This window comes from Tupaia chinensis, unplaced genomic scaffold (genome assembly GCF_000334495.1).
Source record: "Tupaia chinensis unplaced genomic scaffold, TupChi_1.0 Scaffold143797_1, whole genome shotgun sequence".
In the NCBI taxonomy this organism is placed as follows: Eukaryota; Metazoa; Chordata; class Mammalia; order Scandentia; family Tupaiidae; genus Tupaia; species Tupaia belangeri.
In genome coordinates, this window is record NW_006203647.1 from 600000 (window position 1) to 626128 (window position 26129).

Genomic DNA, 26129 nt, shown 5'->3' on the forward strand with positions numbered 1-26129 from the left:
TATATAGAAGATCTTTGCAAGGAACAGAGTAGAAAGATTTTTGTTTTTTGGACTAGTTCTATAAAGTTTTGGTGCATATTGATTCAGACTAGCCAATTCCCTTTGCTGAAGAAAGTCAATGATCTTGGAAGAGTTGCAAGTTGAAAGCAGGCAGAGCTAAGACATTCAGGGTTTTAAAGGTCAATAGGAATGTTTTTGGAATGGTTTGCTTGAGACCATAAATAAAATGGTTGCTTTCATTAGCGACAAGATATGAGTGTTTTACAGTCGGCAGATTATTAAATAAACAGTGTAATATATATAGAATGTTAGATTAAACTTAAAACCCCAAGATTAAACTGGAGAGTTGAATTGGAGCCAGTGCTTTGGAGTGTCATTCTCATTCTCATTAAAATGTGGCCTATTTTCTCTCCCCACTAACTTTGAATTCAACTTCCAAAGAGAAGATGAGGTTCAGCTTGGTAATGATATATTACATTGAGTAAAAGATGTGGGAGGGCTGGCTTTTCACCACAGCAGAGAGGTACTGCCCAGGAGAGGCCAAATCCTACATGGCGATACAGTTCAAATCCCCGGTTCCTCATCCCCAAACACACTGGGCATGTGCCTGAGTGCCCAGGATCCAACTGACCGAAGGATACAGGAAGGAAATGGCGACATGACCAGACATTGTAGAGGGTGCTCATCTTTCTCTGTCTCTCTCTCTGTGTTTCTCCCCCAGCCCCCCACACATACTCACAGGTGTGTATGCACAGCCTCTATCACGAATAAAGAAAAATAACAATCTAGGAGAGGTGAAATGAAGTATAGTAACATTTCCAGGGAAGGTATGTGTCTTTTGGGTGTTCATTCTGTTTTCTTATCCTTCACCAACAAAAAGTTCTATATAAAATGTGCCCTCTGTGTATAGCAGCCCACCAACATCCTCTTTCATTCTCTGGGAGTGAAGCTCTGTGTGGAACATTTTGCAATTGCAGTTGTCAGCTATTGGTCACGAGACAAATGAAAATGGTAATTAATGTAGAAAGATATAAAAGTCTGTACTATAGTAAAGCATTATGACTTACCCTGATGTTTGGACCTCTCACAGTGAGAGAGGCAGAATCTCCTTGTTCTGGGGTAGAGATACAGAAAGCAAGAAATCACACACCTCGGTGGGGGAAGAGGGTGTATGGGGGAATGGCCATGCCACAATCCCTTCTCCTCCATTCTCGTCTCAGGATTTTGAGCACGCATGCACGCACATGTGGCTGGCGTGAGTTTCAAGCTGCCGAGTCCAGGATTCAAACCATGGTTGACCACATGAGAGTCCAGTGCCTTAAGCATCACGCCACCTGTTAGCTACCCCCTGCCCCCATTCCTTTTTGTTGTTAAAATAACTTGTCCTTTTGAATTTGAAGTTTTGTGATTGGAGATTTTTTGTAGGTTTTTTTTTTTTTTTTTTTTAGGTGGGATATATAGAAGATCTTTGCAAGGAACAGAGTAGAAAGATTTTTGTTTTTTGGACTAGTTCTATAAAGTTTTGGTGCATATTGATTCAGACTAGCCAATTCCCTTTGCTGAAGAAAGTCAATGATCTTGGAAGAGTTGCAAGTTGAAAGCAGGCAGAGCTAAGACATTCAGGGTTTTAAAGGTCAATAGGAATGTTTTTGGAATGGTTTGCTTGAGACCATAAATAAAATGGTTGCTTTCATTAGCGACAAGATATGAGTGTTTTACAGTCGGCAGATTATTAAATAAACAGTGTAATATATATAGAATGTTAGATTAAACTTAAAACCCCAAGATTAAACTGGAGAGTTGAATTGGAGCCAGTGCTTTGGAGTGTCATTCTCATTCTCATTAAAATGTGGCCTATTTTCTCTCCCCACTAACTTTGAATTCAACTTCCAAAGAGAAGATGAGGTTCAGCTTGGTAATGATATATTACATTGAGTAAAAGATGTGGGAGGGCTGGCTTTTCACCACAGCAGAGAGGTACTGCCCAGGAGAGGCCAAATCCTACATGGCGATACAGTTCAAATCCCCGGTTCCTCATCCCCAAACACACTGGGCATGTGCCTGAGTGCCCAGGATCCAACTGACCGAAGGATACAGGAAGGAAATGGCGACATGACCAGACATTGTAGAGGGTGCTCATCTTTCTCTGTCTCTCTCTCTGTGTTTCTCCCCCAGCCCCCCACACATACTCACAGGTGTGTATGCACAGCCTCTATCACGAATAAAGAAAAATAACAATCTAGGAGAGGTGAAATGAAGTATAGTAACATTTCCAGGGAAGGTATGTGTCTTTTGGGTGTTCATTCTGTTTTCTTATCCTTCACCAACAAAAAGTTCTATATAAAATGTGCCCTCTGTGTATAGCAGCCCACCAACATCCTCTTTCATTCTCTGGGAGTGAAGCTCTGTGTGGAACATTTTGCAATTGCAGTTGTCAGCTATTGGTCACGAGACAAATGAAAATGGTAATTAATGTAGAAAGATATAAAAGTCTGTACTATAGTAAAGCATTATGACTTACCCTGATGTTTGGACCTCTCACAGTGAGAGAGGCAGAATCTCCTTGTTCTTCAGTAATTTGTTTCCTTTCAGACTTCAACATCACAACTTTTTACGGCTTATTTGTGTCAAATGAGTCACTAGAGAGACATGGCTGTGTTTTTGCAAGGAATACAGAATGCTTTTTTTAATTCTTTCTAGCCAAGTGGGATGGGTAGGAGAGAGACAGAGCAGAAAAGAATTGTTAGAAAGGGAAGGAGACATAGAAAGTCCGTCCATCACTATAAACTTCTACGCAAGATGTAGAAAGTACTGTATGACAATCACTAACTGCATTCTGCTTCAAATGATTGCCTCTTTATATTTAAAAAACAAAAAGCTCACACGGATCACAGCACTTATATTGATTAATTGGCATCACAGGGATTCTCTCAGCAGTGTGGAGAAGGCTTTGAGAATGTTGGGGTGGAACCATTTCATGGTCTCTGATTCTGACTGCTTGTGTTCAAACGCCCGCTACATCTGTTAGTGGCACGACCTTGGGCCATTTCTTGATCTCAGTTTCCTCATCTCGCAAATGGAGGCAATCATGATTCTTGCCTCAGAGTTTTAAGAAATCAATGAGGGAGTCTTTGTTCAATGCCTATGGAGAGTGAGGCGTCAGGAAGTGTGAGCTGTGAATAATAATGAGGCCATTCTATTTGCAGCTTATGAAGCTGAGATGTAGTGACCAGAGGTAGTTGGAGTTGATAATGTCCTAGTAAAGTCCATTTAACTTCATTTCCAGTTACAAAAATAATTTCAGAGGATCTGCCTGGAAATCACAAGCAGAAACTAGGTCTTTCAGCGCAGAGATGGTGTGTGCTAAAAAGATCACTTCTAGATTAAGCCTTCTGTGTATGTGTGTGGTGAAGTGTAAGAATTCCTTTTCGTTCTTGAAACTGATCTCCCCAACAAAGTCAAAGAGTTGAACTTGAGTCATGCCCAATCATTTGGGCTTATAACGGGATATAAACACGATACAAGTTCAAGGGAAATGACACATCAGTACGTAACTTTTTCCCTGTACCTTTCTAGATAAGGTCTAGCAGTTTCTTCTTCCTCATTGAATATGACCTTTGAAGAAATTTCATTTCATCTTTTCCACTGGAATCATTTTTCTTATGGAATTCAATTTGCTTCAAGTTTCTGCTTAGTTTAAAAGATCAGGCCAGAGCTCTCTGAATGTTTTGTGACTGATATCTGCTATTTTTCACTCTTAACCCTGTCATAAATTAAATTGCGGTAGACTTGTCTCCTATTCTATAATTGCAAATTAGACCTAGTCCAGGTCTTTTAACATAAGAGCAGTGGAGCAACTGGGTTACTAGTTGTTAGTGTCAGTACAGGTCAAACGTTAGGCTATGCATGCTGACCTATCATAGCCCTCCAAATAGCAAAGGCAAATTTGTCTTCCATATATATTCTCTATGGCCTATGACAAGTCCCTAAATTCTTCTGGCTTTAAGACTTCTCATGTGGGGACGAGCAGGTGGCATGATGGCTAAGGTGCTGGACACCCCCACATGGCCAACCATAGTTTGAGTCCCAGACCTGGTGGCTTGCTTTCTCACTTTTTCTCTGTCTTTCTGTCTGTCTGTCTGTCTGTCTCTGGTCAAATTAAAATAAATGAATGAATAAATAAAATTAAATAAATAACTCTAAAAAAAAGACTTCTCACCTTTGAAATTATGATGTAAATTATTTCTGAAATCTTTTCTAACCCTCTTCCTCCTCCAGAGCAGTGTTTTCCAAGCTGTTTTTTTATGGAAAATTACTAGTTGTTCTAGGCTTGGGGGTTCTCTGGTCAAATTTAGGCAATGTGTCTTATCATATTCATCTTGTAGTTACAAGGCACACCTGCGTAGTTATGCATATTAAGACTATGGATAAGAAATCTGCTTAGCAGTGTTTAATCAAGCATTTCTCAAACACAGGTGTGAATATGCAATTTCAAGCATTTTTATATATTAATTTTGCCAGCTGACCATCTCCTGTGAAGAATTCTAGGAGCATGGTGCATTTGGAAAGACTTCTGCTCCAGGTCTTGCAGATGACTGAGTTAAATAAAGTAAAGAACATCTAGCAGTATCTCTGGATTTGAAATAATATTGTAGAGGTATCATTGATATTTAATTAGAAAATCAGTTGTGTATTTTAAACAGTTTTTAAGCAGTTGGTTTCTTGATTCTAATAAATCACCAACCAAATTATCTTTGACTCAGCTAACGGAAGTCAAATTTGGATGGCCATGAAAAAGGAGTTAATTTATCAAGAAGCTGAAGTTTCAATATTGTATTGTCTTCTTTTCCCTCACTGGCTCCCCTTGTAAAAGATAAGAAGCCAGTATGAGTTGCTTTTAAACTAAAACCCTGTGTTACCACCAGAAAATATTGGGTCATTGGGAAAGTCATGACGCATTTTTGCACAGAAAAAATATGTCACGACTTTCCCAACAACCTAAGAGTTAGAGCACTATCCTTAGTTTATTCTTACCTTTATCATTTAAAATCAGGTAGGAATAATAATTTATTTTTTAAAAAATAGGAAAAAACTAGTCTCCATTACATTTTAATTTTTTTTAGACCAAAAAGTGTGTGTGTATGTATGTATGTGTGCGAATGTGCACAAGAGGAAGAAAGAGAGAGAGAGGGAGGGAAAAGGAGAGATAGGGAGAAAGCACCTTCCCCAATGGGGTCTGATCATGCTGCAATCCTTTTTCCTCCAATTTTCTATCCTGGCCTTAACCTGGCTATGTGTATACACACACATGCCCACACATGTGGCAGGGCCCCCATACTTGAACTCTTGGTCTCCATTACATTTTAAATGAAGGCTAACAAGAATAAAAAATGCAAATATAAAAGACTTGTGTTCTATCCTCATGGTAAAAATCTCAAGACTGACCAAAAAAAAAAATCATTAGAGCTAAAATACGGAATTACTGTCAGGAGAAAGCTAGGCCTTAGGCATAATCGGAAGATTTCAGTCAATGCGACTGCCCTTTTGATAGCAGCCAACATATGACAGCTCTGCGAATGCCAAGCATTTTATCAATGAGTGACAATGAGTGGTCCAGTTGTGATCCTTCGTCTGGCGCCTGGTGCCACAGCCAAGTCAGAAGGACTTTGTCAGAGGCAGCAAGTCCCAGGCAGTGGACTGACTCGGGGAAGGGAGCGCAGGGCAGCCACGGGGGTTGCTGTCCACCAGAGCCATTTCTGAACATGTCGGGAAAGCCACCTAGATAGGGCATAGAGTAAGCCAGGAACCTTCGGGTAACCACACTTTGTATTTAACCAGCATGTTTCAAATAGCCTTCCTTTCAGTGGATGATTATGGACCACCATTAAAGTATGTACTGTCTTGGAGTGGGAACTGGCAGTTATGTCTTGTTATAAGAATCAAGTATTTTATTCTCACGCTTAAAATACTGTGCCGGTCTCTACTTGGTTAGCTAATACATGTGTCTGATGCCGAGGTTGTTTGTCCTGTATCATTGCCCATTTGCGCCTGTGTCTTTATAACTTTTCCAATATGCAGGCCCTGGCGTTCAAAAATAACTGGGAGAAAAGTTGGATGGTAGGTGGTGGGTAATCCAATCCAGTATCAGGGCCTTACTGACTAAAGGAAAAAATGCCTCTTTCCTGAGCCTTTCCGGATGAGGTCATTGTTTTCTGACAGCGTGTACGTAATATAAAAAGGCTCCAACTCCATGCCTTGTCTCATACCAGCGCTTTGTCGGGGCACTGTTTTCCAAAGCCATGATGAATAGCTAGGCTAATAGTAAAAGAAGCCTCTCCAAGTTAGAGTATTTTTTTTTAATCCTAGTATTTAAAAATTAATAATGAAAAAGTCCATCTGGCTGAGATGGTAATTCATTAAGGAAAAGCAGGAGGCAGAAGGCTTGGGGAAATCAGTCCTCTTTTCTTTCTTTGTTTCATGCACTGAATTATTGTGAAATGACAGTGACCAAAATCTGGATTCTGGATTGTGCAAAGGGGAGGAAAATCCTAGGGACATTCTTGGCATGTTTTAATAACGGCTTCCCAGAAAAGACTGTTTTCTGCGGGTGTGGTGTCTGCAAACAGATATGCCCTTACGAGTGGTTCTTAGTGCTGGTTGAAGACGGGTGGGGAAAAGAAGGGGACGAGGATTCATGGGTGAGGAAGGAGCTAGAATCACTCAGGAAGCTCCTCATTCTTCCTGAGTTGGCGGTGACACACCTACTGGTGGCACACCCCTCCTTGGAGTCTAACTCAGCCCACAAACTCCTGGGAGGGAAGCCAGGGCCCAAGCCTTTCCCTTGAGGAGTAGATGTGGTTCTTCTGTGTGCCAGCCGGCGACTGAAGGAAAGCTAAAATCACAGAGCCTTGTGTTTGGATGACCTGGAAATGACCGAGCTCATGGACCCTCAGCACACCATCGAAGACTACAAAGGTTTGGCTGTTCATTTTGTAAAGTTGGCATATATACTGTCTGAGGTAGACCACGTCTTTAAAGATGAGGAATGATTCAGGCCAGCCAGGGGCATGGTGGTTAAGGTGACTGGATCCCACATGGTCAACTGCATGGTTTGAGACTTGAACTGGCACGTGTGTCCAAATTCTGAAAGGAAGGAGGGAGAAATGGAGAAAGGATTGCGGTGTGACCATCCTCCATGCTTCCTTGCTTTCTCTCTCTCTCTCACACTCTGTGTGTGTGTGTGTGTGTGTGTGTGTGTGTGTGTATGTCTCCATTGAGTGCATTTTTTTCCTCTGGCAAAATTTTAAAAAAACAATTAATTAATTAGAAATGAGGAAAGATTCCACTTGATAAAATTAGTTTACACTAATACAGTAACGTAATAACCTGTTCATGTGCACAACACATAGTTGTATGAAGTGCATGTCTTACATATCAACATATTTGCAGATATCATTAATATAATGAGATGCTACCATTGACATGACTGTTAGAAGCAGGAGCCCCTTCTAGTTATCCAGTAGTAGGTGGGCACTCATCCTCAGTGACTATGGGCAAACACGCAGGGTTCCTCTTCTGCCATTTGGAGTTTGGATGTTGTCCCTAGAATACTTCCTCTACAGTTGTGTGTTATGGTGACGCTGCTTCAGGTGTGACCCAGCTCATCCTGCCCAGCATCCCCAGGGGCTGGCAGCCACCGCTGCACCCAACAAACAGCTCCAAGGACAGCCTGCTCTAGCAGGCCCTTCCCTTGAAACCACCAGACTGTGGTGATCAGTGCTGATTTTTCTGATACTGGACTTCTTAAAATAAGGGGATAAAATTTATTTTGGTTCCTGTAGAATAGACTAGTGGGTAACCCCAGATAAGGTAGATAGTCTTTGTCAACCCCCTCACTTCCAATCACTCTGCTTCTCTTGGTTCTCCAGGCTCCCTAATGGGCCTGAGTTTGCTTCCTACTTGGGCTTCATAGGCCTGGGCAGCCCGAGTCTGCTGCACCTCGCCTGTGCACACATGTCAGCAGGTACAAAGGGGTTCAAGGCTGGCACACTCTAACTGATGAATATTTCAGGGTGTCTTCTACTACTGTGAGGTTTTCTTCTGTAAATGGACATTACTTTGAAAGACCATGCTGATGAAAAAGGCCGGGGTAGTGTGGCTTTATATTCTCTATTGATCTGTTTTGCACATTTATTGTGAAGACAAGTATGAAAATAATGTATTTTAAAGCAGACAGCAGCTTCATGTGGGCAGTTAGCCAAGAACGCTGCCCCAGCTTTTTCCACTCCTGTTCTTTCTGAAGTGTAACGTCACCTGATGTCTACAAAATATCCTCTGACATTCTCTGGGCCCTGCTCAAAGATAAAATTGGAATTTAAACAATAACACTAGGCATATTAATTAGAATGCATTAGCATGGTACTGATATTTAGAATAGAAAATTGGTTCTACGAATTTCCTAACTGAAAAGGGTCTTAGTGATAAAATTAGAAAGTCTCAAGATGTCTGTACATGTCTGTTTAAATAAATTTAAAGTGCTTTTTTTTTTCTTTGTCCTGCACAAAGATTGGATAGCCAGGAGAGATAGGACAGATTTGGGGAAATCTCACATGACAGAGTAAATAATATATCGAATTATAATTTCAGTAGTTCAGATTGAAAAAATATTTCTTTCCTCTGCTTTTTACTACTCTTCTCTTCTCTACTCCATGGCATATTTTAAAAGCATTTGGAATCTTTTTCCACTTGCTGCCAGCTGGGATCTACAGAGTATCTCTAGAACACTCAACAGTTGACTTGAATCTCAGTCATAATTAAATTAGAAGTTGGCAAATGATTTTGAGGGTTAAAAACAGGCACACCTTATGTTTGAACCATAAGGAGTTTCACTATGCTGATTTGTTTTTTTTTTTTTTTTTTGGAGAGGTTTTTGCTATAGCGTGTGTGCGCTCGCCAGACAGACAGAGCGAGACAGAGAGATAGAAAGCAAGAAATCACCCCCCAGGGGGGATGGCCATGCCACAATCCCTTCTCCTCCATTCTCCTCTTGGATCTTGGGCACGCACGCACATGTGCCCGGCGTGAGTTTAAGCCACCGTGTTTGGGACGCGAACCGCGGTTGACTACGTGGGAGTCCAGCGACATAGCCATCACGCTAACTGCTGGTCCCACTATGCTGATTTGTTTTAAAAGTACTCTCTGTAGGGGATAGTGGCAATACATATTAATTAACTTTATTTTTTTAAAAAGGTTTTTGCTATAGGGCTCGTGTACTCACAGGAGAAAGAAAGAGAAACAGTGAGAGGGAAAGTGAGAACTCACCTACCAGGGCGATGGCCATGCTACAATCCCTTCTCCTTCATTCTTCTCTTGGGATCTTGGGCATGCACGCACACGCACCCAGCGTGATTTTCAAGCCACCAGGTCCAGGACTCAAACCACAGCCAGCCATGTGGGAGTCCAGCAACGTAAGCACTGCACCATCTACTGGCCCCTTAGCTTTTTTTTTTTTTTTTTTTTTTTTTAATGAAAGGAAGTTTTAAAAGGATATATAATAAAGGCTGACAGTGCTTAATTTTTTTTTTTTTAAATTCTCAGTAGCTGGTTCCTTGATGTTTTAAAACAACAAACAATGCACCTGCTCATCCATTCATCAGAGTAGCTTGCCTGTTTCTTCTCTCCTGGCACACCTTGAAAGCTAGTTAGATAGCTCTAAGACTCTGATATAGCAATATATTGTCCTCTGCTTAAAGGATGTACTTGGAGCTAGTGTTTACATACAATTAATTGTAATTTAAATGTATGAGGTAGCCAGACTTCCATTTCATATTAAAATCAGACTGCTGATGTGTGTGGCTCCATCATTAACATACTTCAGCGGTTGGAGCGATGGTGACGATGGTGACAATTACAATTCAGGATACTGGGATTTAATAGCTTATGGCTAAATGTCATTCATTTATAAAAAGGAGGAAAATGCAGCTTAGTGATTAGCACTCCTTTTAGGTTTTGAAGGAGAGAATGGAAATGCTAGACAGGTTTTTCTGCCTTAGTAGGCAGTTTGCGGTTGCTGCTGCCTATGAGTTCTGCCAAAGCCTGTGACCAGTGTGTCCGTGAGAGCATGACACTGGCAGGGCCACACCTGGGCAGTGGGAGCAGGCAGCAGCCTAAGGGTCCTGAGCCCTGAGTTTCTAGAAGACAGCTTGCAATAGCATGGGCCTTGAGAGCTGTATCTGAGTCTCATCTTCCCCACAGCTGCTGGTCACACTCTCCCCAGGCCTGCAACCAGGCCAAGGTACTCTGAAGATCTTAATAGCATGGTAACTCCCCATGCTTAGTATTATTCTCGGCACCATTTTACATGAGGACCATATGTCATGCTGACTTGTGAACTGAAGTGCAGAGAACTAGAGAGTGTGTGGACTACATAGTGTCCTTGGGAAAAGGTCACGCGTTAGTGGAGTAGTAGTATTTTGTGGGAAGCACACTAATATTGACTATTTTTAAATGCTGTGCTATCCCCATTTAAGAAAAATTTTTTTTCTAATTTGACAAGACAGAGAGAGAGAGAGAGAGAGAGAGAGAGAGAGAGAATGAGAAAGCAAGCCCAGGTCTGGGACTCGAACCATGGTTGGCCATGTGGTAGTGTCCAGTGACCTAACCACCACGCCACCTGCTGGTGCCCCCATTTTTTTATATAGAAGTTATTGTTGGCTATATGAACATGTGTAGGCACATACAGATTCCTGAGTTCGGTCCATCATTTATTTTACTTTTAAGGCTTTTGGCCTCACTCACGTCTTTGTTTTTTTAAGTCAGAAGTCACTCTCACTGCTATAACCTGTCTCTAATTGTAGCTTCTTCAGGGAGAGTCTGCTGATGTGTCATGGAGTCCTCCCCGGACTTGGCATTAGGGGTGTTCATTAACATTCTGTTTGTTATAATTATTTTACCAAGCACCTTTCAACAGGTGGCAGGCACTGTGCTAGGTTCTGTTCAGAATAAGTCCCTGCCATTTGGAACGTATAATCTCAGAAGGTCCACCGGCATGTATGGGCCAAAGATGTGCCGTGCAGCTAGCCAACATGAGTCACTCTGTAAGGACCTGAGCAGAGAGAAGAATGCAAGCGTTAACATAAAGCGTGTCAGAGGATGCAGTCACCTGAAGAAGTTAGGATGCTGGCTAAGAAAGGCCCCAGCTGGCTACAAGGACATATCTGACCTGTGGTCACTTCTTACCCTGGTCCAGTCAGGGGGCAAGGTGCCCCATGTCTCAGGAACTATCTCTGCTTCCTTTTCCCTGCCAGAGTCACGAGGAATGAGAAATTTATTTTTCCCTTGCTAACATGATGGCTTTTGTTGAGTTTCAAAGTTCTTTTTTTTCTAATATAAATGTGTAATTATGGAATTAAAGAAAGAAAGAAAGCACGCTCATTTTGGACACGATGTACTAGCTCAGTGCTTGAGCTCTAGAGGCAGAGAGATTTGATTCAAATCATAGCTCTCATACCTGAGTGCTGTGTAACCTTGGGTACGTTTCTCAATTTCTCTGAGCCTCAGTTCCCACATTCATAAAGTGGCAGTAATAATACCATCTGTTTATAAGAGTTTGAGGATTAAATGAGAATCTCTATAAAATGCGTGGTTCAGTGTCTCTCACATAATAATAAATGGGTTGTAAAATACAAATAGAATTTCATCTGAGAAATTCAGATTCTTGCCAATTATTTATATTGTTGAATAGTATTATGGAATCCAGAGCCTTGATTCTGGTTATTTTATTTTTATGTGTGTTCTATTTTGTGATTTTAAAAAATTATACAAAAATAAGTTTCAATAGTAAAATACTTTAAGCAATGCCTAAGAGGTAAAGGCTCCTTGACATCCAAAATTTGGGGTAACTACTATTGTCAGGTGTATTTATTTTATTTTTATCAAAGTAGCGCATGCTCCTAGTTTTAAGTCAAGTATCAGATTTTCCCAGGAATAGTAAACAAAGGGATGAGACAACCAAGGAATGTTTTTCTAGTCTAACTTTCTAAGATGATCAAGTGTGGCATTTCTGTTACATAATACGGCCCCTTTAAAAAAAATTTTTTTTAATTACCAGAGGTCACATATGCTCGCCAGAGAGAGAGAGAGAGAGAGAGAGAGAGAGAGAAAGTGAAAAAAGCACTCTCTGCGGGACTTGATCACTCACCCATCCTTCTCTTTCATCTCTCTCCTTTTGGGATTTTGAACATGCACACGTGTCCTGCATGTTGTCCAAGCATTGAAAAACAGTTGGCCATGTGGGATCTTGCTCACAAAACCACCAGGCCATGAGCTGGCTTGAATGTGACTTTCTTTTTTTTGGAGAGGTTTTTGCTATAGGGCACGTGTGCTTGTCAGAAAGACAGAGAGAGACGGAGAGACAGAAAGTGAGAAATCACCCTCCAGGGGTATGGCCATACCACAATCCCTTCTCCTCCATTCTCCTCTTGGAACCTTGGGTTTGCATGCACACGCACCCAGAGTGAATTTAAGCCAACGAGTCTGGGACTCGAACTGTTGTCAACTACATGGGAGTCCAGCAACATAGCCATTACACCATCTGCTGGTCCCTGACTTTTTTTTTTTTTAATACTAGAGGACTTGTGTGCTTGCTAGAGGGAGACAGAGAAAGAGAGAGAGAAAGTAGAAAGCACCTCCTACGGGGGATGGTCACACCACAATCCCTTCTCCTCCATTTCTCTCTGCTTTGGGATGTCAAGTACACACATACTCAAGCCTACAGTGTTTTTCAAGCCACTAGATCAGGACTGGACACATGCAGTCAGCCACATGGAATTGTCGCCATAACCACCACTCTACGGACTGCCTTTTAAAATTTAAAACAAATTTTTTAAGAGTGTTAGAGGAGCAATGAGTATGTAATGAATGAACACATGAAAATGGTTTGGTTGCTTGAGATCATTGACTGAAATGACAAGGCTGGACAGCTTCTTCCTCCTTCATGACCTACAGCCCACAGCTTAAACATTCACTAGGCTGTAGGCCACGAAGGAGGAAGAAGCTATCCAGTCTTTTCATTTCTGTATATCAATATCTTTTTAGTATAAATGCATGGATTTCATCTTGAGAAATAGACATTCAGGAAAAATTTATTGAATCTTAAAAAGTCATAGTGTTGTAAGGCTTACTTTTAAAAACCAGTGGTTTGGAACCAGCAGATGGCATAATGGTTACATTGCTGGACTCCCACATAGTGGACCGTGGTTTGAGTCTCAGACCGGGGACTTAAAACTCATGTTGGGCACATGTGCATTCATGTCCCAAATCCTGAGAGGAGAATGGAGGAGAAGGGATTGTAGCATGGGAGAGGGAGTACCTCCTCTCTTATCGCATCTGCACCTGCACTCACAGGGAGGAGAACTAGAGATCTTCCAGCTTGATGCAGCATCTCGTGTCATCTACAGTGAGGGAGGAAGGGGATGGGAAGTGGAATTTAACTCTCTCCCTTAAAGACCGTCAACCTATCTCATTCACAGTATTATCCTTTTTTTTTTTTTTTAAAGAAAATTCTTTCTTGTATGAGAGAGTGGGCAAGTGAGCGAGAGAGAAATAGGCACCTCTAAGAGGGTCTTTACACAGAGGTCCATCCTTATCAGCCAGCCTTGGCTCATGGGCACGTGCATTCCTGGGGTGTCCAGGGAGGTCTCGGATACAAACATGGAGCCTTCCCGTGTGGGTCAGCCCTTCAGAGTGTCACTAGTGCTGGACCACCGTCCAGCCCCAGCACAGCAGTACCCTTTACTCCTGCTTTCAGCAGCCCCTGGCTCTCCAGTTCTGGCCCTTCCCTGGCCTGCCCCTCATTGACAGCTCCTACCCCAGGTTCAGTTTCAGCCTTCTTTGGTTACATCATCCATTCGCTTGTTAGCTTTCGAAATCGTGTCAATAGCTCTTGTTTACAGTTTTTCCTTCCTTCTTCTCTCTGAAATTTTAGGGAGGCAAGAGATAAACATATGTTCAGAGCATTATGTTTAACCAGCAATTCACAGTTTGTGTACGTTTCAGCATTCAATGACTCTTATACTCTAATTGTCTCACATTTTATCTCCTACATTAGAATTGTAAATTCATCAGGATTACAGACAATGATTTGTATAACTTTCAGAAATCTCAATAATGTGTGTACAGTGGGTGCTCACTGTAGATTAGCTGATTTCTTTTGATGTTTGGCTAACAAAGGACATTTATGTCCATTACCCTGAAGAGTATATTTCCATAAATCCTATGTCACTAACAAAATCTTGCACTGTTTTTAATGTTTGCCTTTCAGATTTTAAGTAAATATAAATAAATATGGTTACATATTTTCAGATGAGGTACTCTGGTATTGATCGCTACTTCAGTTTTTTTTTGTTTTTTTTTTTTAGGTTTTTGTTATAGGGAGCATGCACTCGCCAGAAAGACAGAGAGAGACAGAGAGACAGAAAGCAAGAAATCACCCTTTGCCCCCCACTGGGGGGATGGCCACACCACAGTTCCTTCTCCTCCATTCTCCTCTTGGGATCTTGGGCATGTACGCACATGTGCCCAACATGAGTTTAAGCCACCGGGTCCAGGACTTGAACCTCGGTTGACTGCATGGGAGTCCAGCGACATAGCCATTACGCCAACTGCTGGTCCCGATCGCTACTTCAGTTTTATAAACCAGTCCAAAATTCAGAATCGTTTCAACAACATTTGGTATTTTTCAGGCATCTGGAGGTTTGGCTGGGGTTAGCTGCATGAGGCTAAATGGGTGGGCAACGTGGAAAGCTTACTCACAGGTAGCTGTGCTCTCTGCATCTCTCTCCCTGTTGAGACGAGCAGGTGATCATAGTTATATCCTTCGCACAGTAAAGCAGAAGGGCCAGAAAACATGCAGAAACATGGCTGATCTTTTGAAGCTTAGCACTAGCGCACTATCACTTCTTCCTTAACCGATGAGCCAGAGTTAAGTCATGTGGTTGAGTTCAGTTTCAAAGTGGGAAGGCATTGCAAAGTCCATGGCAGAGCACACGGATGTGAGGAGTGGTGATCCATTAGAGCTGCTGATGCAGTCTAGCAGGCCTTCTATGCCGTAGCAGTAGTGTTGGCATGAATGAACATGAGATGAGACTCAATGAAATAAATGTCTATGCCCAGTTAACCAGAAATACGTTCCTTCTTCATGTAAAAAAGAAGAAAGCAACAATTCTAGTCCTCCGGCACTTTTCTGACTAAATTCAAAGAAATGATACACAGATAAAACCAATGCATAACATGTTATAGAGTAAAAAGTTAAGAAGTAAGATTTTAACACTGTGTAAATAGCTTAAAGCAATTTTTCTCTATAAAGGGAATAGGAAATATTTTAGCTTTTGTGAACCAATGATTTTTGTTGCAACTACTCAATTCTGAGGTTGTAGCACAAAAGCAACCATAGACAGTCCATAAGTAAGTGAGGATGGCTGTGTTTTAATAAAACCTTACTTATAAAAACAGGTCCCAAAAGCCTACTGGTCAAGGAAGCCGGATCTCACATGGCTGACTGCGTGGCATCCCAGTGTCTTGAAAACATGCCAGGCACATGTGCATGCATGCACAAATTCCTGACAGTATAGGGAAATATAGAAGAGAATGTGGCATGACCACACACCAATCGGGAATTCTTCTCCCCTATCTATCAGACTTCCTTCTCCACAAGTGTATGCACCTTCTGGCAATTAAAAAAAAAGTTTTACTTAACAAAATACATTTTAAAAATGAAGTCAGAAAAAAAATTGTGTGGTTATTCAATAGATAAATGTTCCAATAGATTAATATAATTAATTCAGAATGAAAACAATATTGAAAATGCATTATTCTTCAGAAGCATTACTTGCTACACTTATTTTTGCTCTGAAAATCTGTTTGAAAACATGTTTTCTGCAAAGGTTAATGTTATTTCTAAGCTGGAGAATGAGAAAAAAGGGTTAGAAGTAAAATGGAAGAAATGCTATACCTGATTAAAGTGATTTGACTTTATGCCACTTTAAAAATTTTGTTTGACTGATGTGGCCTAGATTTATATAAAGGAAATGAAGGGACTGAAAAAGAATGATTTATTTTTAACCCTTAGAAAACAACACGCAGGGACCAGCAGTTAGTGTAATGGCCATGTCGCTGGACTTCCATGTAGTCGACCGCGGTTCGAATCCCGGACCTGGTGTCTTAAACTCTTGCCGGTGCCTGTGCGTGCATGCCCAAGATCCTGAGAGGAGAATGGAGGAGAAGGGATTACTGCATGGCCATCCCCCCTGGGGGGTGATTTCTCACTTTCTGTCTCTGTCTTTCTGGCGAGCGCACGCACCCTATAGCAAAAACCTCTCCAAAAAAAAAAAGAAAAGAAAGAAAACATCTTCCAGAATTCAAGTGGATCTTTTTTTTTTTTTTTTTTTTTGGAGAGGGTTTTGCTATAGGGTGCGTGCGCTCGCCAGAAAGACAGAGACAGAAAGTGAGAAATCACCCCCCAGGGGGAATGGCCACCCTGCAATCCCTTCTCCTCCATGAAAGATGTAAGGGAAGAATGCCCCTTAAAGAAGTCTTAATTCTGTTAAAAGTTTTCTGTGAAAAAGCAACATTCTACAAGGGAGAGATAGGAGCCCTCATGTGGGAGGTTCCAGGTTTGTATCTAGAGGCCTCCCTGAAAATCCTGGCTGTACATGTTCTCATGATCCTGGGCTGGCTGAGGCTGGGAGTGGATGGTAGCATCGAGACATTGGGACGCTGTCTTCCCCCCTCCCCCGAAGAAATAAAGAAATATACTGAATTTTTTTTTCTAAAGCTTCATATTTTTCTCAGATGTTTTTTGTTTTGTTTTGTTTTCCTTCTGGTAACAATGTCAAAATATACAGAGAAGGAAAGGCCTAAAGGGTATTGTTTTCATGGAACTATTATTGTCCTTCATTTAATTATCATTTGCTGAGCTCCCCTGCACCAGTCATTGTGCTAGAGGCCGAGGCTACAGCAGTGGGAAGGCTAGCTGTTTCTTCCCTGTGCGTAGCTGGCTAGATAGGCATACCACAATGTTCCAGTGTATCGGGATCACCAAGGGAGGGAACCAGCCTCTTCAGAACTAAGAGGAATTTTACTTAAGGTAAAGAAACTTCATTCTGATTTTACATACATATGATTCAAATAATACTGCATTATGAAAGGACTTGGGAGAAGCCAGCAGGTGGTGTAGTGATTAAGGAGCTGAATTTCTATATGAGTAACCGTGGTAGAGTCCCAGACCCGGCAGCTTGAAAATCACACTGGGCCCATGTGTGAGCGCCTAAAATCCCAAGAGGAGACAGATACTGGAAGAGAAGGGATTGTGTTGTGGCCATCCCCCATCAAGGGGTGATTTCTCACTTTCTCTCTGTTTTTCTCTCTCTTTGGCCAGCACATGTAGCCTATGGCAGAAACCTTAAAAAAAAAAAAAAAAAAAAAAAAGGACTTGGAATTCTCCCTTCATAGTCATTGAGCCTGAGGTTAGCAATAAAATTAAAACAAAACACAATAATTTTAAATCCCCTGAGTTCTATTTTTCCAGGTAACATAATCCTATAAATCCAATCTTACGGTTACTGTTTTATTAACTTGTATTTTCTTTTAATTTGTTATAGAAATTGTGTTTTCTTTTCATTTTGGTACTTTTGTTTTGCTTTAATTTGCAGGTCTTTAAGCACTAGTGGATATAAATTTTAGGTTTTTATTTGACTATCTGTATTCTCCATTATTTATATTTTATATTCATGGTTGTGAGACTTTTAAGTTTATTTGTTTCTTTCATGACAAGGAGAGAGGGAGATAAAGAGACAGAGAGATAGCACCCCCAACAGGGCCTTGAGGCTGTGATCTGCCCCTAGTCTCAGCCAGCCTGGACCTTGGGCATATTCAGGGAAGACTTTGAATGCAAACCCAGAACCTTCCCATTCGGGTCGGCCTTGTAGAGTGTCGCATTTTACCACAGTGTCACAATCTGGTGCCTTCTTTTCTTGAGTTATTTTCCCCTATTTTAATTAATTTCATTTCTTTCATACATTGAATTGTGTCCCCACACAAAGCGTTGAATTTTTAACCCCTATTACCTGTAAATGTGACCTTATTTGAATCACCTTTACAGATGATCAAGTGAAGACAAGATCATTAGAGTGGAGCTTAATCCAATATGAGTAGTGTCTTTATAAAAAGGGGAAATTTGGATGCAGAGCCAGACACCTATACATAGAAAACTCTATGAAGACATGGGCAGAACCGTCTTTAAACCAAAGAATGCCTGAGACTACCAGAGGGTAGGAAAGAGGAATGAACAGATTCTTCTTCACAGCCCTCAGACAGACTCAACCCTGCTGGCACTCCAGTTTTGAGCTTCAAGCCTCCATAATTGTGAGACATTAAATTTCCTGTGCTTATGCAACATGTTCTGGTTCTGGGTTATGGCAGCTTCTGGAAAGGAATAGATATTACCTAATACACGAAGGCATTGTGAGCAGGTAGGCATGGCAGGCGTGGATACATTTAAATGTATATGAAGGACAGTGGCTGGCACGTACCACGATTTTATTACAATGTAGGTTTTAGCCTGGGAGTCACGGACATGGAGCCATCTGTCCAGTGATGTCAGATCTCCAGTGATTATGGATACTTGGGTATCCTTGGGACACAGGGAACATCTAGTTATCACCAAGCAGAAAAAGAGGAATTTCCACTACTATATGAGAGCTATGGAAATAGTTGTGTATTGATAGCCAGAGAGCCAAGAGGGTCTATAAAAAGAAGGACTAGGTCAGGGAATTCTGGGCAGAAACTGCCTGAGATTCAGCCTCCTTGTGAACTTGGCAGATTTTCTGAAAAAGAAAAATCTATTTTTAGTCTCTTGATGATTTTCAGAGCATTCTTAGAAATGTATAATCTTGAAGGTTTAACAGTTTGTTGACTTTCTCCCTTTGACCTGTACAGTAATATTAAGCATAACAATTATTAAGGTAGCTGAAGTTTCTCCAGTGCTTACTCTGGCAGGCACGATGCTAAGTCTTGACATCATATCTCATTTAATTGTCTCAACAATTTCAGGAAAAAGACACTATTATGATTCCCGTTTTATAGATGAGGAAATTATTGCTTACAAAAGGATCTTGCCCAAACGCATGGTAAGTGGCAGAGCCAGACCTTGAACTCTAACTGCAAAGCCTTTGCTCTTGTGACGTCTGACTCCTTCAACATGAAGTCGCTAAGAATATGAAGAAATTTTTTTATACATATGATGTGCATTTAAAATAGTAACTACTCAACTTGAGGACAAAGATGTATATAGAAAGTCAACTCTGAAGCCATTGTTTATATCCGATTAACATGCTTCTTGTTTTAATTTTTTCTCTGAATACATTTGGCTGATTTTTTTTGGCCTTTAATGCTTTTTTCCAATAAATTTTAAAAAATCTAGGGGTTTTGTTTTTAATGAAATAAAATGATTCAAACAAGTTATTATTGAGTACCTATTAAAGGCAGTCATAATGGTTAGATAATTTGGCAAACAATAGAAATAGTCCTCACCTTTTTTTTTTTTAGTATATGTGCTGCCGAAGCGAGCACGAGTCCTCACCTTTTGTTACTTTGGGGAAAACAGATGGTTTGCAAATAATTGCATCATTATAGATTGTGGTACCATGAGAAAATACATAGAGTAATATAATCTAATTATAATCTAATTTATATTGGGACATCCTGGAAAGCCACTTTGACTTTTAAGCTGAGGCCTGATTGATGAATAAGAGTGAGTATGGTGGGAACCAGCAGTTGGCGTAATGGCTATGTCACTGGACTCCCACATAGTCGACTGCGGTTTGCGTCCCGGACCCGGTGGCTTAAAACTCACGCCGGGCACATGTGTATGCATGCCCAAGATCCCGAGAGGAGAATGGAGGAGAAAGGATTGCGGCGTGACCATTCCCCCTGGGCGGTGATTTCTCGCTTTCTGTCTCTATGTCTCTCTCTGTCTGGCGAGCTCACGTGCCCTATAGCGAAAAACCTCTCCAAAAAAAAAAAAAGAGTGAGTATGGTGGTAAGCGGGCTATCGCTACTATCTGCAGAGGAAAGGGTGCATATGAGGTCCCTGCCATGGGAACTAAATGACAGCCATTGTGATTAGAGCACAGAGACTAAGGAAGAAGGTGTCCAGAACTGAGGAAAAAGACACAACCAGGATCCTGCTTGTTATTGAATTCCATGGCAAGGATTTTGGATTTTATGGTTCAATGTCCAAATATTGAAGATCTGCTTTACAAATTAGTATAGTAAAGATTTTTAAGTTATTATTAAAAATGATTACAAGTAAGTTCAAATGACAGTGTGGTATTGGTAGAAAGATTTCTAAAAATATAGAGATTAAAAGAGATTAAAAAAAAAAAAAACCAGCAAGAATTCCACTCACATGTAACTGAGGAGGCCAGGAGGTATTGTAGCAGTACTATACCTGATCCTGTATGAGATGGTCCTTAGTTCAAGTCCTAGGACCCCTCTGAGCATGCTGGGCATGCACACATGCCCATGAACTGTGCTAGCTGAGATTGAGAGTACATTGCAGAATACACTATTGGAAGTGCCTAACTCTTTTTCTTTCTCTCTCTCAAATAATAAGAAAATATTAAATTTTTTAAAAATAGAAGAGAAGATACTATCCAGTACAGAAAGTTTGGATTTTTCAATAAAATGATGCTAAAGCATTACATAGACATATGGGGAAGCGGGATGGACTTTGATCCCTATCTCACACCATTTATGAAAATTAATTTGAGGCACAGCTACAGTGGCACAGCAGTAGTGTGACACTCTGCAATGCTGGAAGGCATATGGAAGGTCAGATTTCAGTGTCCAAAGTCAACCTGAATACACTGGGTGTATATAGACACATGCATTTGTGATCTGACTAGCTGGGAAGACTGAGATGGCGATTGAGGCGTGAGATCCTGTTGGATGGCTTTCTCTTTCTCTCTTATGAAATAAGTAAGTAAAATTTAAAAATTAATTTAAGATGGACAATAAGTGCTGAAACAATCAAGCTTCTGGAATAAACCATAGGACCTCTCCATAATCATGGATTCAACAGAGATTTCTTTTTAATTTTAAATTTTTATTGTTTTTAAGAGAGATTTTTGCTATATGGCACATGTGCTCATTGGAAAGGAAGAGAGACAGAGAGACAGAAAGTGAGAAATCACCCGCTAGGTGGGATGGCCACTTCATAAACCCTTGTCCTCCATTCTCCTCTCAGGATTTTGGGCACACATGCACACATGCCTGGCACAAGTTTTAAGCCACCTTAAAAATAAACACCAGCAAGAATTCCACTTAGGTTCCAGGACTTGAGCCGCAGTCAGCTATGTGGGAGTCCTGTGATGTAACCATTATGTCATATGCTGGTCCTTTAAGTTTTTATTTATTTTATTATTTCTTATTTACATTTACTTGTTGTACATCTTAGTGTGGTACAGTATGGTTTTTCAAAGCATGCATGCAATATGTGATAATCATATCAACAATATTACCCTTATTCCTCATCTTCAACATCTTCAACAAAGAATATTACATTATGTTATGTACTTTTGATTTCTGTTCTACTAGGTTTTTTTTTTGTTGTGTTTTGTTTTGGAGAGGTTTTTGCTATAGGGCGCATGCACTCGCCAGAAAGACAGAGACAGAGAGATAGAAAGTGAGAAATCGCCCCCCAGGGGGGATGGCCATGCTGCAGTCCCTTCTCCTCCATTCTCCTCTTGGGATCTTGGGCATGCACGCACACGTGCCTGGTGTGAGTTTAAGCTACCAGGTCCAGGACTCAAACTGCAGTCGGCTACATGGGAGTTACGGATCATAGTTACACTAACTGCTGGTCCCTAGGTTGGTTTTTGTTTTGTTTTGTTTTTGTTTTGTTTTGTTTTGTTTTGTTTTTGAGCTATTTCTGTAAGCTTGGCAACATGGATTATTTTTTATTATTACTATTTTTAAGGTTTTTGCTATAGGGCACACGTACTCGTCAGAGAGAAACAGAGAGGTAGTGAGAGGGAACTTGACAGTTCACCCACCAGGGGGGATCACCATGCCACAATACCTTCTCTTCCTGGGATTTTAAGCATGCACACACATGTACCCAGCATGATTTTCAAGCTGCCAAGTCCAAAACTTGAACTGTGATCAGCCATGTGGGAGTCCAGTGCTGTAAACACTATACCACCTGCTGGCCCCCTACTTTTTTTATTATTATTATTATTATTATTATTATTTTTACTCTGTTATGGTGCACTTTTCCATGAGTGTTTTGCCTTGTTTGCATACATTTGTGCCTCTGTTAATCATCTTTCCTGAGTTCTTCCCATCAGCCCTCCACTCCCGATGCAGTCTCTGGTATCTACGGATGCCCTTTCTACTCCTATGCCTTTGAATCTTTCTGACACAGAGTACAGGCATTTAGTATATAGTAAGCAAGGACTTATATTTGTCTTTCATGGTCTGGCTTATTTAATTTAGCATTTAATCTTTCAAATTAATCCACTTTGCACTGAATGATAGCATCTCATTTTTTTCTTCTTTATGGCTGGGTTGTATTTCATTTTATGGTGCTTCATCTTTTTCATCCAATCATTGGTTGTTAGGCATTTAGGTTGATTCCATGTCTTAGCTATCATGATAATGCTGCAGTGAAATTAAGTAAGCAGATGTCTCTCCAACAGAATGATTTCTTGTCGTTTGGGTAAATACCCAAGAGTAAGATTCCTGGGTCATATGGTAGCTCTCTTTGTAAATTTTTGAGGAAACTTCATACTGTTTTCCACAGTGTCCTTTGTCAAAAATCAGCTGCCTGTATGTTTTTGGGTTTATTTCTGGACTTGACTCTGTTCCATTGGTCTATTGGTATCTGTTCCATTGGTCTATTTTGTATCGGTACCATGTCATTTTGATGATTACAGTTTTGTAACACATTTTGAAATTGGTCAGTGAGATGCCTACACCTTTATCCTTTTCTATGCTGTTGCCTTGGTGATATGGGTTCTCTTGCAATTCCAAACAAGTTTTATGGTTGTTTTGTCTATTTATGTAAAGAATGTCACTGGCAAATATTTATTAAACAGAACCAAAAGCAAACACTAGTTATAAAAGAAAAAAAAATGGTAATTGAATTGTAGTAACGTTAGGAAGTGTTTATCAGAAGATGCCATTAAGAAATAGGCAAGCCACCATCTAGGAGAAGAAAATTGCACTATGTTGATCCAAAACATATTTTTAGCCAATATGTATAAAGAACTCCTACAAATCAATAGGAAAAGACAGATAATTCATACTTTATCAAAGCATATGCTTCACAAAAGAAGATAAACAAAATTACTTGTAAGCAAAATGGCCAATAATTCTCACCATCTTTAGTCATAGTAAAATGCAAAATAAAACCTAAATGAAATACCATTATATATCTATCAGAATGGCTGAAATGAAAAGGATTGGGATGGCCCTGTAGCACATTGGTTAAGTGCTGTGCATAGAAAGCTGATCTCACATGACCAACTGCAGTTCAAATCCAAGCCTAGTGACTTGAAAAACATGCTGGGCGTGGGATGGAGAAAAACGGGTCACAGCATGACTGTGCTCCATTGGAGGGTACTTTCTCCTTCTCTCTGGTGAGTACATGTGCCTTCTGACAATTAAAAAACTCTTATAAGAATATAAAAGGACTGACAATAATAAATATTGGCAAGGATGGATAACAACTGAGACTCTCTTACATTGCTGGTGGAAGCATAAAGTGAACAAATAACTTTGGAAAAATGCTTGGCAATACCTTCAAAAGCTAAACTTACATCTATTATATATCTATATACACCTGTACTTCATAGCATTACCCATGAATGATTCCACACTGGAAAAGTCCTAATATCCCCCCGAAAATAGATAAATTAATCGTGGTATATTCTTTCAATGGACTATTACCCATAAAAAAAAAAAAAACACAAGGTTAAATTACAGCTTCAGTAACATGGATGAATCACACATGGATTACGCTGAGCAAAAGAAGCAAAACGCAGAGGAGAATACACAGTATGAGCCATCTACGGAGTTCAGAAACTCGCAAAGCTAATCTACCATGATGGTCAGAGTAATATTTTGCCTAGAGGAATGGGGATGCAGTATGGCCTGGGAAGGGGTGCAAGGAATCTTTCTCAGAGCTTCAGTAACATGGATGAATCACACATGGATTACGCTGAGCAAAAGAAGCAAAACGCAGAGGAGAATACACAGTATGAGCCATCTACGGAGTTCAGAAACTCGCAAAGCTAATCTACCATGATGGTCAGAGTAATATTTTGCCTAGAGGAATGGGGATGCAGTATGGCCTGGGAAGGGGTGCAAGGAATCTTTCTCAGGTGTTAGGAATGTTCTAGATCTTGATCTGCAATGTGGTTTCTTGATTGTACATACGTGTAAAAATTCATCAAGCCATATACTTGAGATTCATGAACTTTATGTGAGATTTATTTCAACAAAAATGATTGCCATAGATTTAAATAACATGAAGAATGTTTTATGTGTTATTTTTTTTAGTCTGCCAGAGTGCATGTGTACTCCCCAGAGAGAGAGAGGAGAGAGAGAGAGAGAGAGAGAGAGAGAGAGAAAGTGAGAAAGCACCCCTCCACCATGAGGGATGGTCACACCGCAATATCTTCTTCATTTCTCCTTCTTGTTGGAATTTTGGACACATATGCACACAGGCTCCATCTGTTTTTCAAGCTGCCCAGTTGAGGACTTGAACAGTGTAGTCAGCCATGGGGGATACAGACATCCTAATCACCATGTCACAGGCTGGCCTGGGAATATTTTGATAAACCAAAATTATTAATTGCATATGTAATGTGAGCTGAAGAATTCTACAAATTGATCGAAAAAAAAAAAAAGAAAGAAAAACAAATCTACCAAAGTAGAAAAGTAGTTCTGGATGGGGGGGATTGAATTTTCACTTATCTATAATTTTAAGTGATTTCCAACTTTTTTCTGATGAATAGGATTTCTATATCAGACAAGTTGAAATGAGAGAAACAACTATTGAAGTGATGTATGTTATCAATATCATTTAAGGGAATTATAAATCAAGTCAGAAATTTTAGGAGTGAAATAGCACTTTAGAGGTGGGCAAATTCATAGGATCATGGAGTAAGAGAAGGCTTTGCAGAGGGATAAACCTTATAAGGCGCTGGGGGCAATGTGTAGGGGAGGAAATGGATGAACGCGGAGACTGTCCCTGGTCAGTGAACTTTGTGTGATTTTCTTTGGTTCCTCAACCTCATTTTTTCCAATGATCTGACTTTGTTTCTGTCTACATCATGGACTCTATGGTCATTCTAGTATGTAGTAGCTTTTTCTTAAACTTTAACATGATGCTCTTTTAAACTACCAATAATGTTTATCTTTAAAAAGCGTTTTCCCGAGAACAACAGTTAGTGTAATGGCTATGTTGCTGGACTCCCATGTAGTCGACCATGGTTCGAGTCCCGGACCTGGTGGCTTAAACTGATGCCGGGTGCGTGTGCATGTGTGCCCAAGATCCCGAGAGGAGAATGGAGGAGAAGGGATTGTGGCATGGCCATCCCCCCCTGGGGGGCAGGTGATTTCTTGCTTTCTGTCTCTCTGTCTCTGTCTGTCTGGTGAGCGCATGCGCCCTATAGCAAAAACCTCTCCAAAAAAAAAAAAAAAGCGTTTTCCCTAGTCGTTTACAGTTTTAGACATTACCGTTTGCTCTATTCTCTATTTTGAGGATGCCTTTCCTTTTCTGCTGTTCCATATGTCAATGGGAGTTTAAAAATTAGTATGCCAAACCATTCTCTCCTCCTGAAAAATAAATAAGTAAAAGCGTGCACGCACACACACACACGCACATGCACGTGTGTGCATGCACACACACAACGCATACGCAGCTCCAAATGATCCATCTGTCCTGTTGAAGATATCCACCACCCACTTCACCCTGGTACGGGCTATTTTTGCTTTGTCTTGAGAACTCCTATACTGAAAGTCTGTAAAGAGCGCTTTATTTTCCATCAAAAAATGAAAAGCAA

The 26129-nt window shown here is 40.6% G+C and overlaps 1 protein-coding gene across 1 annotated transcript in view; it reads left to right on the plus strand.

Annotated features, from left to right (window-relative positions):
• Window positions 1–6745: 6745 nt before the first annotated feature.
• Window positions 6746–26129, plus strand: part of LOC102497243 (actin-binding LIM protein 1-like) — a 245375-nt gene continuing 225991 nt past the window's right edge. The window contains exon 1 of the mRNA XM_006165121.3: window positions 6746–6975. Within this exon, the coding sequence (XP_006165183.1) occupies window positions 6930–6975 (46 nt within the window). The 5' untranslated portion in view covers window positions 6746–6929. The remainder of the gene's footprint in view (window positions 6976–26129) is intronic.